This window comes from Artibeus jamaicensis, unplaced genomic scaffold (genome assembly GCF_021234435.1).
Source record: "Artibeus jamaicensis isolate MK-2021 breed Jamaican fruit bat unplaced genomic scaffold, CSHL_Jam_final contig_956, whole genome shotgun sequence".
Lineage (NCBI taxonomy): Eukaryota > Metazoa > Chordata > Mammalia > Chiroptera > Phyllostomidae > Artibeus > Artibeus jamaicensis.
In genome coordinates this window covers 1,977,094-1,989,690 of record NW_026522021.1, presented here as the reverse complement: position 1 = coordinate 1,989,690, position 12,597 = coordinate 1,977,094, and the positions used below count along the sequence as shown (strand labels likewise).

The 12,597-nt window shown below is 55.8% G+C and overlaps 1 protein-coding gene across 3 annotated transcripts; it reads right to left on the bottom strand.

The window, feature by feature from the left end:
• Positions 1 to 25: 25 nt before the first annotated feature.
• On the bottom strand, positions 26 to 11,341 carry LRCH4 (leucine rich repeats and calponin homology domain containing 4). 3 transcript variants are annotated; one of them, XM_037134925.2, is made up of 18 exons: positions 10,924 to 11,339; positions 7,246 to 7,390; positions 6,962 to 7,088; positions 6,681 to 6,786; positions 4,468 to 4,604; positions 4,228 to 4,343; positions 3,985 to 4,084; positions 3,647 to 3,737; positions 3,484 to 3,560; positions 3,304 to 3,365; positions 3,045 to 3,194; positions 2,880 to 2,948; positions 2,679 to 2,788; positions 2,485 to 2,568; positions 2,183 to 2,268; positions 1,850 to 1,987; positions 1,677 to 1,754; positions 26 to 391 (listed from the first exon to the last, which is right to left on the bottom strand). In XM_037134925.2, the coding sequence occupies exons 1-18, from the start codon at positions 11,141 to 11,143 to the stop codon at positions 287 to 289; spliced, it is 2,001 nt and encodes a 666-aa protein (XP_036990820.2). In that variant the 5' UTR covers positions 11,144 to 11,339; the 3' UTR covers positions 26 to 286. The 3 variants fall into 3 exon arrangements, with proteins under 3 accessions (XP_036990820.2, XP_036990819.2, XP_036990821.2); XM_037134924.2 differs by lacking the exon at positions 26 to 391 and adding an exon at positions 764 to 1,394 and having other exon boundaries at positions 10,924 to 11,341; XM_037134926.2 differs by lacking the exons at positions 26 to 391; positions 10,924 to 11,339 and adding exons at positions 764 to 1,394; positions 8,675 to 8,772.
• Between the last annotated feature and the right edge of the window lie 1,256 nt (positions 11,342 to 12,597).

Here is a 12,597-nt window from a genome sequence, read left to right as displayed (position 1 = left end):
ACATACGCACACGTGGCAACTTCAAGACCTTCTGGCTTCTTTATTGCACTTGACACAACACCCAGTGCCTCCTCTTCACCCCATATCCTCCAGCCACACCCACAGGAATCCAGTGTCTTGCTGGGCAGGCCTGCTTCCAACCTCTTAGGTAAGGGGTGCCTGAGGAACAGGGCCAGGCCTGAGGCCGCCCCTCACCAGTCCTTGCTGGAGAGCAGAGCCCAGGCGTGGTGGTCCTCTGTTCCTGGGTCCCAAGGCTGGTCGTGGCCCTGTCCCCCTACCTCAACCCCTAAGACTGTTCCAGCAGTGCGTGGACGACAGCAGCGATGTGGGGGAGGCCCCTTCCTGGAGCCCCCTCCTCTTCCAGGATGTGATGGGGCTGGCACAGGGACTCCTGGGGGGGAGGGGTCCAGATTAAGTCCCCCTTTACATCTTCACCTCTGGGCTTCCCAGCCCTTGGCAGGGGGCAGGGTTGGAAACACCCTAAAGGAGCCTGGTCAAAGGGAGCTGACAGGCTTCACAATGTAGGAGGCGAAGGTCAGGAGCACCCTGGACATGGCTTGGGGACAAATGAGATGCAAGGAAGCTGCCAGTAGATAACAAAACAAAGATGACACAGGGGCTGAGGCTCAGGGTGGAGGGAAGACCTACCATTTCCAAAGGGAAGCGCTGGAGTAGGCAGGTTGGCACACAGAGCCCCATGAGCACGGCCAGGACTGGGCCTGGCCACGGGAGGAGCAGACGCAAACACACAGACACAGGCAGCCACGGTCTGTACATTTATACAAGAAACAGGGACCCAGCCTAGGTCCTGCATCTCCTACAAATATAGAGTTCTCTCTACAAAATATAGATAATTTAGTCCCCTATATCTGGGGTAGGGGTTGGGGGTGGAGAGTGAAGACAGGGAGGTTAAGACCCACACCCTCTGGGGGAGCAGAGGGCAGGGCTGGGTGGGAGAGGGCATGGAGTAACCATCAGCACTGGGAGGGGAAGGGCTACAGGAGGACAGCCAGAGGCTGGGGACCCAGGGTCTGGGGGATCCAGAGTGGGGCCTCTGAGGTCAGTGTCTGTGAGGGGATGGGGGTTCACTAGTGTCTTTGGTAGGGGCTGAAGGCACCACCGGTGGGCACGGGGTTGTACAGGAGTCTTATAAATAGAAACGGGGCGAGGTGGTGGTGGAGGGCAGACTTCAGGTCCTAGGAACCCAGGAGCCGAGTGTAGATGACATAGAGCAGCAGCATGAGGACCACGTAGAAGAGGATGAAGCCACCCAGACCAGAGGGGGGCCAGAGAGGTGGGGGTGCCCTGCCCCCCACCCACTTCACGGCCTCCAGGGTGGTCCACAGCCCCCGGACGGTGCCCTGGAGGAGATCCGAGGGCGAGCACAGGTCGGCCTGGGAAGGGAGAGTAGGACAGATGGACAAGGACAAAGGCAGATGTCAGCAGTAGCAGCTAGACAATCCTTTCCACCCCCTGCCCTTACATGCCAGGGCCAGAGCCACACCAACATGCAGAGTGCAGGGAGGGGGGGCATGCAGGGAGGGGAGGCATGCAGGACAGGGGCTTCTTTCTGGGGAGCAGACGCAGCCTGTGAATGGAACCCTGCCATCCCAGCAAAGGGCTCAACTAAGCCCAGGAAGCCACCACTCTGTATAGAAAAGACCAACCCCCCATACCTCAGGCACCCCCATTTTTCGACAGGCTTCTAAGAAACTCTCCACATTCTTCCGAGACTTGAGGGTACTGAGTTTTGGCTGGGGATGTGTAAGAAAGGAAAAAGAGAAGAGAGTGAGGGGCCGTAGGAGTCCCCTGTTCCATTCCCTACTTCCCATCTGGGACACCAACTAACCACAGCAGGTGAGGGCACATGAATGAAGGGCACAGAGCGGGGCCTCAGCTGGTTGGCTAGCTGACAGAGGATGACACCATTGGCCAGAGCCTCTGTCAGGTCCTCAGGCAGGGGCCGCTGCAGCTGCGACTCAAGGACCTGCAAGGCAGGTAAAGAAGTGGGGGTAGGGGGTGAGAGGTGGAGATAGCAGAGCCAGCAGAGAACTCCAATCTGCCTCCCCCACCCTCAGCCAAAGCACCAGGATGTAGAGATGATGGATGAGGAATGCCAGGGAACTCCAGGAGGTGTCCTACCGAGTCCAGGCCCCACCCACACAGATCCCATCTCTCTCACCTGACGCAATTGAGCTGTCAGTTCCTTCTCGTCCAGAGGTGGGGTCAATCGCCGAGGTCTCAAGACAGAATCTGGTGAAGAGGGACCTGGAGAAAAGGAGGATGTGTGAGCTGTCTCCACTACCACCCACTGACTGTCTGGGCTGCAGTGTCTGGCACCCACAGCTCCTGTCTCTGTGGCTTACGGGATTTTCAACATAAAGGGACAATTGACCACAGAATTCCCAGGCCAGAAGTGGTGACTGCAGCCCAGGGGTGAGTACTGGGTGGTTGCTGGGTTAATACTGGGACGGGGAGACCCACCTGAACCACTCTGAGAGGAAGAACGGAAGAGGAAGCTGTTTGGTCTCTGGATAGAGCCAAGTGGCCGGGGAACAGGTGCTGTCACTGGAGGGCCAGAGGCAGGTGAAAAGATATCCCTTCATTGTCCCACTCTTCCATCAGGCCACCCCTCACCTACATAAGCCCCCATATTCTTCCCAAAGCCCCCATCACACCTGGTCCAGCTATAGGAAGGTGCTCCTGGGAGGTGGGGGCTGAGGCAGGGGAAGAAGCTCCCTGTGCCCCTGAAGCTCCCGCTTGGGCAGCACTGGACTTGGGCACGCCGCTGAGGAGAGAGAAAGGGCAACGGAGGGGATGGTCAGCGGGAAGGTGCGCAGGGAGAGGCTCGCGGCGGTGGAGTCTGGTAGGACACATACTTGTAGGAGGCTTGTGTGGACGAGGCAGCAGCACCTCCACCAGCAGCCCTGACCCCCAGCTTCAGAAAACTAGAAAATGAAGGAGATGCGAGGCCAGCAAAGTCAGGCAGGGGGCTGCCAACCCCAAGGGGGCAGAGTAGCTCAGGAGGGCTCATTTCCACTCACTTGCTGGGCTCGCTCCTGTCCTTCCTGGGGGCTCCCCACAATCCACTCTGCTGCTGCTGCTGCTGCTGCTGCTGCTGCCGCCGCTCACGCTCCTGCCACAACTGCAAAGTATCTGGGCGCCGCCGCTCCTCCCCAGCCAGCTCTTCCCTTCTGAGGGGCAAAGGCAGGATGCAAGGGGTAGAGCAGGTCAGGGAAGAGGAGAGAGGGTGTAGGGAGATGGAGCAAAGGGAGGAAATGCTGGCTCTGGTGCCTCTGGTACCTGCTGCTTGGTCCCCTCTCCCCGTCCCCTGCCACAGGGCTTAATTCTGGTGGCCGCTGCTCCTGGAGAAAGAACAGCAGAGGGGCTGAGGGAGTACCTGGTCTCCAAGCCTACAGCGGCCCCTCCCTCCAGCTCTCCTCCCACAGCAGATGGACACACAGACAAGGGCCAGCCCCTCACCTTGGCAGCACCTCGCTCTTCATCCTCCCCAGGCACGTGGCTGTCAATGAAGTCAATCTGCTCGGGGTCTCCATCAGCTGGCGAGGCAGGACATGTCAGCACACAGAGTGGCGCCTTCAGGCTGCTCCACCCCTCTCAGCCCCAGGGCCCCCTGACCACTCACCACAGACATCCTCCTTCCGCTCCCTGGACCCCCGAGGCTCCCGGGCCAGCTCTGAGATTCGGAATGACAACTCCGAAAACTCATCTGTTGACTGTAAATGCAGAAATGTAAAGATGGAAGATGGTTTCTCTGTAGTGCTGGGGGGCTCGTGAGTGCAGAGCCATGGGGTCTGCCGCTGAGACAGCCCTTCCTCAGGACACTTGGGTGAGGGAAGGAAGAAGACAGCTCCAGCCACCACCTGTCACTCTGAGATTCAGAAGTAAAAGGCCAAGGCCCCAGGCTCAGATGTTCTCCCCCAGAGCTGACACTGCCAATGTCCCTTGGAAAGGGACACTTACCTCATTTCCAGACCACCTCTTGCTACCACTGTCCACGCTGTGGAAGCCTGAGTCCAGTCCGCCATCATATCGACGTCCCGGAAATAAGTCCTCAGCTGGGCTGGGGCCAGCCAGGGAGAGCCGGTCAGTCCTATACTGGGCAGCAACCCCCCACACCCTCCCTCTGAAAACCATGGGGACCCTGGTGCCAGGAATTAGCATTAGGAATTCAGGGGCTTCCTTCCTTCCCATGCCCTTCTTTACCAGGGACTAAAACTCGGGGGGCGCGAAGGGGCCAGGTCCCCCAGTGCAGCACCCCCACGCCGCCCAGCCTCTGTTGACAAGTACTTGAAGATGTGAAGTTTCCCCTTCAGGCAGATCTAAGTGTAAAAAGCATGAGAGGAGTTAGGGGGAAGATCCTGCTTGGCTATCAAAGGGACCCACTGCCCACTCCTGCCCAATCTCAGCCCTGTACCCAGGGTCCACCCCAGGCCCACCTCTCACCTGGGCAGGCGGGCTTTGCAGGGGGTTGCTGTCCAACAGAATGACTTGCAGGTGCCTGAGGCGGCAGAAGGAGACTGGGATGCGGGAGATGCGGTTACAGGAGAAATCCAGGCGGACAAGAGGAAGGTCCCCCAGCTCTGGGAGTGGGTGAGGGAAGAGTCGGGAGTATGTTCACAAGGTGGGATCCTGTGCTCACTTTCTCTACCCTCTGCTCTGGCCAACTAGTCACCCCTGGGCCCACCACAGCTTCTGCCCTGGCTGACTGAGGTTACTCTGCAGGAATAGCCTCCCTGCTCCTCTCCCCACTCAGATATCGCCCACCTTCAGGCCCCCTCTCCCCCATCAGGCCTGTCCACTTCAGCTTCTGCCCCTCCTAGGTGCTTCCTCCACTTCTTCTCCCCACCCACTTCCTAGTCCAACCACTCCTTCATTCTCAAGCAACCATCACAAGCCCCAAAACAAACTGGTATCACGTTGCTCAAAAACTTTCCATAACTTGCAGCTGGGGCTGCTGAAGGTAAGTGGGCTGTGCCCCACTCGATGGCACCCAGGCAGGAGGGGCTGTGATCCCACCTGCACTTTGCTAGCCAAGCCCTGCCCCTGGGTGAGACTCTGCTTGCCCACAGGTAGGGAAGGGTACCTTTGCCTAGTTCTCAAAAAAGCACTGATGTATTCGTGGTGGCCCGAGACACAGAATAAAAATCACTGCTGCCTGGCTGAGCACAGTCAAGGTGTCCATGATTCCTACCTCACCGCCCATCCTCATACCACTTCAGACAGTCCTCTCACCCCTCGGCTTCTGCACAACTAGGAGAGTGCCACTGTTCTGTCCATGCCTCTTTCAAAGTGCTGCCCACCACCTCCTCCATGCTATCTTTCCAGACACTACATTGGAATTCATTGCTCCTTCCTTTGTGTCCCCAGGACATTTTGCTGGGGTCTCTTTTATGGCCCAGAGAGAGCCCTGATCAAATGCTTATTTGTACACCTACTGACTCAGAAGAGGGCCAGGGTAGGAATAAGGGGGAGCCCGGAGAAAACGCATTACCACCTGACTCCTGTTTCTTGTTCCTCAGAACCAAGGTTAGCATGGCACAGGTCCTTTCTACCTAGCCCTGGCTTGCCTTTCTAACCAGATTCACGCTGGACCGAGCTCCCTCCCACCCACATGATTTGCACATGGGGTTTCCTCTGCCTGGGAGGCACAGGATGAACTCTCCTTCAAAGGTCAGCTCCTGTTTCACCTCTGGGGGGAAACCTTCTTCAGGTCCCCCAAGCAGAGCCCCGCGCTTCCTTCTAGCTCCTCCTTCTAGCTCCGTAGCTCTCTAAGTATCCTTCTGCTTGTCCCTCCTATTAAATTTAATTAAGCCATTAAATTTTCAGAGATGGCCCCAGATCTGAGCCCCAGATTTACCTGGTCCCCACCTAAAGCACAAGTCCCCACTTAATACACAAAACAATGCCCGGATGAATAAAAGGAGGTGTGGCTGCTTTGGAGCAGAGGCTATCAAATGCTGGGGTGCATCACAATTAGCTCATTAAAACAGAGCTGTTTGGGCTCCAGCATGTGGCCCCACTGATTCAGATTCTCTGGGGAGGAGACGCAGGGCATCAGCTGACTCAGGTAACAGACAGCTGCTGCTGGGGAGAGTGGTGACCTTGGGTAACCTTGAAGGCTCCCTCTGTCCTTAAGATCCTACAGAGTGCCACTGCATTCACCTACTCCCCTATGTGTGTCTTTCCCCACATTTGTAAAATAGAGCTAATAACACAAGCCTTGCCAGCCTCAGTGGGTTGCTGGTCAAGAGCAAATAAAATAATTTAGGGTCTGTTTCATACAATGCAAAAAACCCTGGTCAATTAAGCATATTTTTTTAAGATTATATTTATTTGTTTTTAGAGAGAAGGCAATGGAAGGAGAAGGAAGGGGAGGGAAACACTGACATGAGAAGAAAACATCAACTGGTTGCCTCTCATACCTGCCCTGTCAGTCTGGGGACCTAACCCGCAACCCAGGCATGTGCCCTGACTGGGAATCGTATCAGCAGCCTTTCGCTTTGCAAAATGACACCCGACCAACTGAGCCACACAGGTCAGGGCAATTAAGCATGAGTTTTCTGTGAAGATTCCTTTTCCCTCTCTTCTCCAGGGTAGTCTGTCTTTCTCTTCGCACCCCTCCCCCTCCCCCTCGCCCAATTCTTCATTTTCCTCACCATCAGGCAGGGTGCTGAGCTGGTTCCTCCGAACATTGAGATCGCGCAGGGAAGGGAGGCTGCACAGCTCTGTGGGGAGGGACTGCAACTCATTGCTGCTCACATCCTGGAATGAGGAAAAAAGTCAAAAGGAGCCACAAGACCAGGAGCACCAGAACCTGTCTCTGGCCACCCCCTTTAGTCCTAGACTTTCTCCTAGGGCACTTCCTGCCTTTCCTCAAAAAGCCCCTGGTGCCCGGCTCTACAGTCATTCTTCTCGCCCTACCCCTCCTCATTCTTACAAGTTGTCGCAGGCTTCCCAAGGTGCTGATGTCAGGAGGCAGGGCTCCCAGTTTGTTGTTGCTGACGATGAGCACCCGCAGGGGCAGCTGGCATATGTAGGATGGCAGCGATGACAACTGGTTTCGGCTGCAGAAGGAAGAGCGGCAGTGAGCTCACTCCCCGGGCAGTGCACCCCAGTGTGGCCCTCCTCTAAAGGTCATTGGGAAGGTCACCCAGGGTACTGTGCACTGATGCTTGGAATTGAGAAGGACAAGCTGTACCCTCCCTGGTTCTGCCTCCCTACCTGAGGTTGAGGTAGGTGAGGGCTGTGAGATTCCCCAAAGCTGGATTCAGGCATCTCAGGCAATTGTGGTACAGGCTCAGGCCCTCCAGGGACACCAGCTGGCACGCTGCCTCTGGCACCTCAGGGAACCGGTTGCGGGACAGGTCTAAGGGAAGCAAGAGTCAGGGGAGAACTATGGAGATGTCCAGCCTGGAAAGGAAGACCTTGAACTTCTCCAGAGCCACATGCCCAGCCCTCTACCTCCCCAGACCTGAAGAGTCAGGCTTATAAACATGGGCTACCTGGAAAGAGAACAAAGTCTTCTGCAAACTGGAGCACATTCCACGCAAGACTAGAATGGCAAAGGGAAGGCAAAGGCCTTAGGGTCACTGGGCTGGAGATGCCCAAACTTGGGGAAGGGGGTGGGACAAGCCACGAATGCTGTCTTCAAACAAATAAACGAAGGGCTAACATGAAAGGGTGTCTGGATTCGGTAACTCTTGTGGTTCCTGTTACTCTTTGATGCCAGGAGAGGTGGAAGACAATGGTCTTAGGAAAGTGCTAGTGCTCCAAAGAAAACAGCAAGGTGATAGAGTTGGGAGGCTCAAGGTAAAAAGATGGACAACCTCTTGAGGAAACCACTGAGAAAGCCCACCCTTCCTCGGGAGCCCTGTCTCCCAACCTCAACCTGTTTTCAACCCAGGGGAAAAACCAAAGGTCACTAAAGCCTGACTCTAGAGCTGAGGCTCCCAACACTGCACAACAGTTTTTCACCAGTCCCTGGGGTTAGCAAGCCAGGTCCAAGGGTCTATGAAGTAACAGACTCCCCAGGACCAGGAAGGAAATGCAAGTCAGCCAAGCTGGAGGTGGGAGCTAGAGTCCTCTGGTCCCTCCCATCCAGGCACACCTTCTTCAGGACTGGCTCTTCCTCACCCTCTTGTAGCTCCACCGACCTCCTCTACTTCCTCTGTTCCTGCCCCAGACTTCAAGCAATCACCACCTTTGCGTTGAACAGAGACTAGTGGAAAGGAGGGTAAAGTCTATTACTGACTCCTTAACTCAAGAGGTGGCTTACTAGTTCAATGCAGAGCCAGGCATGTGGGTTCCCACCAGTCTGGAGGCACTCACTGCTTAGACTTTTATGCCTGGGTTTATGTTTCTTCTGCTTGGCCTGTACTGGGAGGAGCCTGGGGCCTTCTGGGGGAAGTCCTAGGCAGCAGTCCTTGGGTGAGCTTCTTAGATGGCCCTCCCAAGGGAGGAATGAGCAAAAGCTGAGGGGAGGAGAAGCTGGGGCATATCCTCCAAGGAAATGGGTCTTGTGACAGGAAATGAAATAGAAACAATCTGTCAGGTACTGACTCTAGTGGGCCCTGTGTTTGCCAGAGATGACAGTCTGATACCCCAGGGATTGTTCTCTCCCTTGCTGCTCCCAACCCTGGTGCACACAGACCTGTCACAGGAGAAGACAGCTCCGGAGAGGGTGGGAGGACCAGATGCAGTCTTCCTACTCTCATCCTCCACCTGCCCACTTGCTCTGCATCCACCAAATGTGTGCACGTACATATGTATGGATGAGTGGGGAGGAGAACAATTTATAATGGGGTAAGCAGGTGGCGAGGGGCAAAAGCTAGGAGCGGAAGGGAGCCCAAGCAGGAGGAGGCAGGGCACAGGAGGCACAGGATGTGGTCTGTGAGAGAATGAGCTACACTTCTCCTTTGTGAGGGCGGCCCCTCCTCCCATCTCAGGAGTCATCGTACTATCAGGCACCAGGAATACAGTCCAAGGGCTGAGAGGGACCTGTGCCATAGGAAACATGCATGGAAAACACTGGTTCAGAAATTACTGGGAAAGCAGGAGAAGACGGTTCAAAATGATTCTGGCAGCAGAATGGTGATGCTGTTAGTCTGGGTTGGAAGGCAAGGAGGTGTTGGAGGGCAGGGTACCAGCAACACTGACTGTGTTTTTGTCACTTCCCCTTTCTGCCCTAAGCTATAAGCACCCTGCTTGAGGAGAGGGGACAGAGACGAGAGTTCTGGACAAGATAGATCCCACCTGGCCTCCAACCTGGGTCCTGAAAGGACTGAGGATTCCCACGCGGAGACCAGGGCAGAAAGGGGTTGTCGGAAAGCAGGAATTTTCCTGCTTCGCTACACAAGCTCTCTCAGAGGAGAGAGCTGGCTGCACCCTGAGCCGGAATGCTAGGGGGGGAGGGGGGAGGGGGGAGAGCTGGGAAGATCAGGGAGTTCTTGGTAGTTTTCCCCAGGAGTCCACTCAGAGACAGAGCCCTAAGGAAGTAAAGAATAACATTTGGTCTTTGTCAAAAAACAAGCAAGGGGGAGGGGAAAGAGAACAGACACCGAGTGTCACACAGCTGCTGAGGTCAATCTGGAGCTTGGGGGATAGGCAGCTCGGGGAGACAGAGAGGATGGCTCCTGGGGTTCACCCATTCATTCCCTGAACTCACTGACTGCAGAGTGGTCAAGTTCATTTACTCAGAAATTCAAGAAAAGTGGTAAAGTTAAAACTGGTTCTAACCAGGATAGTGGGGTAAGAGAGTGTGTCTGTGCCCATTTGAGTGTTTGCAGGTAAGCAGGCACCTGCTAGGGGAGAAATGCAGTCCCAGGGCAGTGTCAACAATGAGGAGGACACTGAGCCAACCCCTAGTCCCACCCTGGGCTAGGCTGGGGTGGGGCTTTGGGAATGCAGTCCTCCTCCCTTCTTCCTATCCACCCCGCCACACGTACACATACAGCTGCCAGCCCAAGGTCATAGGTTGTCTCCAGAGCAGCTGAGGCCTGACTCACCTGTCACAGTAGAGTCCCCCAAACCCCACCATCAACAGACACCAGGGAGGAGGAAGCATGATTAGAAGGATCCTGCGGGTGGGGGAGTGGAAGGATCGTCAGTCTAAGTTTCCAGCACTCCTAGCAAGAAGATAAGATTTCCTTCCTTCTAGCAACTGCCTCAAGTCTCTTCCCCTGGGGAAAGCAGAAACAGAAGTGGGAATTCTAGGGTCCCTATGAGGTCACGGGCTCCACAGTGACCTCACACACGCAGGAAGGAGGAGGAGTCTCAGATAAGAGGGTCAGGAATAATGGACGGAAGAGTTGGGGAGAAAAGAGGGGAGGTGGAAGATTTGCTTCTTTCCCATAGGCTGGCTGGGCAAAGAGAGGAGAGGGCCGGGGACCTTACGGGGCGGGACTACAAGCAAAATAAGCAGAACAACAGGTTGTTAAGGACAAACCCATGGGAAAGGCGTCCTAAGTCTTCTGGGATCTCGGTGGAACGGGGAAAGTTGCGACGAAGTGGAAGAAGAGAAAGGAGTCATTAGAGGGGTTCACGGGGGCTGCTTTATGGAACAATCAGAACTGAGATGGAAGAAGCCATGCAAATAAGCCAACCAGGTGAGGGGCGGGACCATTCTACAGGTGCGCCAATATGCAAATAAAGAGAAGAGAAGGGCGGGCAGCTCACAACATTCGGCCAGGAATTCGGGGCTTACCAGCACGAGAAACGCAGTCATTGTCTAGTAGTTCTTAAGGTGGGGAGAGGGCAGTAGCAGGCTTATGCAAATCATCAGAGTAAAGAACACCGACTGCCAGGTGAAGGGCCAGACTCTCCCTCCCCGGGAGTAGCAGGCGACGGGGAGGGGCTATGCAAATGAGGGTCTCATCAGGGCTCTAGGCCGGGTGCACTCACCAGCCTGGGTGATGTCTGACAGATCGTAGTTGCGGGCCGCGCCCCGGGGGAAGTGCTTCAAGCGCCGGTTAGACAGGTTCAGGGTCCCGGTAGCCACGGCCTCCTCGAGGGCCCGCTCTGCACTGCGGCTCCCAGGCAGACCCGGAGATCCTGGAACTGAGTTCGTGGCCGCCGCCTCCTCACCCCCCGAGGCGAGTGGGGCCGCTACCGCTGCCGCCATCCGCTCCCGGCGGCTACCGCTGCCTGACTGACGGCACCGGCCGTCCCTTCTTCCCCCCCCCACCCCTCCTTGGAGCCGCCGTAGTGACTTCAAGGGGGAGGAAGTGGGCCCAGATACCAGGTGGACCAATCGCGGTCCCTAGACGCGTAGGAAGTGGCTGATCAGAACCCGCCAGGGGGTGGAGACTCAGGCGCTGGAGTGAGGCGAGAGAAAGGAGGAGGACTAGAATGGGGCTCTCGCCAACGGCCGACGCTTCAACCTGGCTAGCCCCGTGCAGCCACATCCAATCACACTATTTAGAGCTGGAGATAGAACCAATCAGGTCCAATCAGGAGGCGGGGACGCTAGCGCTCAACTAGAAGGGATAGGGGCAGAGATCACAAGGCCCGGGCGCCTAGTCCTCTTCTAATGAAGACCAATCGCAAGCCAGATACAGGCGAGTGACTGCCAAGAAAGCCAATTAGATTCTCTGAAGGGAACCTGGCCCGACCCCTTCTCTGAAGGACGGATCTATCTACCAATAGCATGGGAGAGAAGGTGGCCCCTTCGCTAAGGAGGAGGTGCGTGAGCTACAACTTTGAGACTAAAGTAAAGACAGTGATCGCTGCGCACGTTTCGGTTGGAAGCACTGCAGGGACAGTAGTGTGTGCGAAATGTGTTTTAAGGAGCGAGCCAGCTTTGAGGGTGTGAGGTAGACCGGGGAGTGCTGGGCAACGCCGAGACCCGTGCACCAGGGGCTCGTTCCACGGAGGCCATTCCGACTGCAAAGGCTGAGGCTCTGCAATGATCAGCGGAGACCCGGCGGGCGGCTTCCCAGAGCCTAAGATGACCGGCTCAACTTTTGGAAGGAGGGTTCCAGAAGCCCGCGAAAACTTCAAGAGCTGCCACCCGGCCTACCAGCCCAGCCAGAGGAGCGCGCTGGGGCAGGAATTGTGTTGACTAGACCGGGGGATTAGCCTAGAAGGGACCGTTTCTCATCTAGAAGTCCTCTACAAGTGTGGAAATTGAGGCAGAGGGAAGTGGATGAGTTGGCAGGAGCAAACAGCAAGGTGCTGACAGCTTGCAGTAGAGCCCAGGCTTCCCACTGCATCGGCTTTTACGGCGCGCTTTTTCTGTTCTCCCCCTCTGCCTCCTGAGGTGAAATGGAGTGAATAAAGGGGACCCAGAAATGAAAGGAAACTGACTATGCTTTTTCTGTCTGCAGAGATCTAACATCCTTTTAGATGACCTGAGGACTTAAGTAAGTCCACCTTAGTATGTTAGTAGTTGTCTATGCACTCATAAATCACATCTCAGATATTGACATTCCTAAACTATTGAACTATTAAAATTTCATCCTAGTCCTGGCTGGTGTGACTCAATGGATTGAGTGCCGGCCTACACCAAAAGGTCGTGGGTTCGATTCCCAGTCAGGGCACATGCCTGGGTTTTGGGCCAGGTCCCCAGTTGGGGGC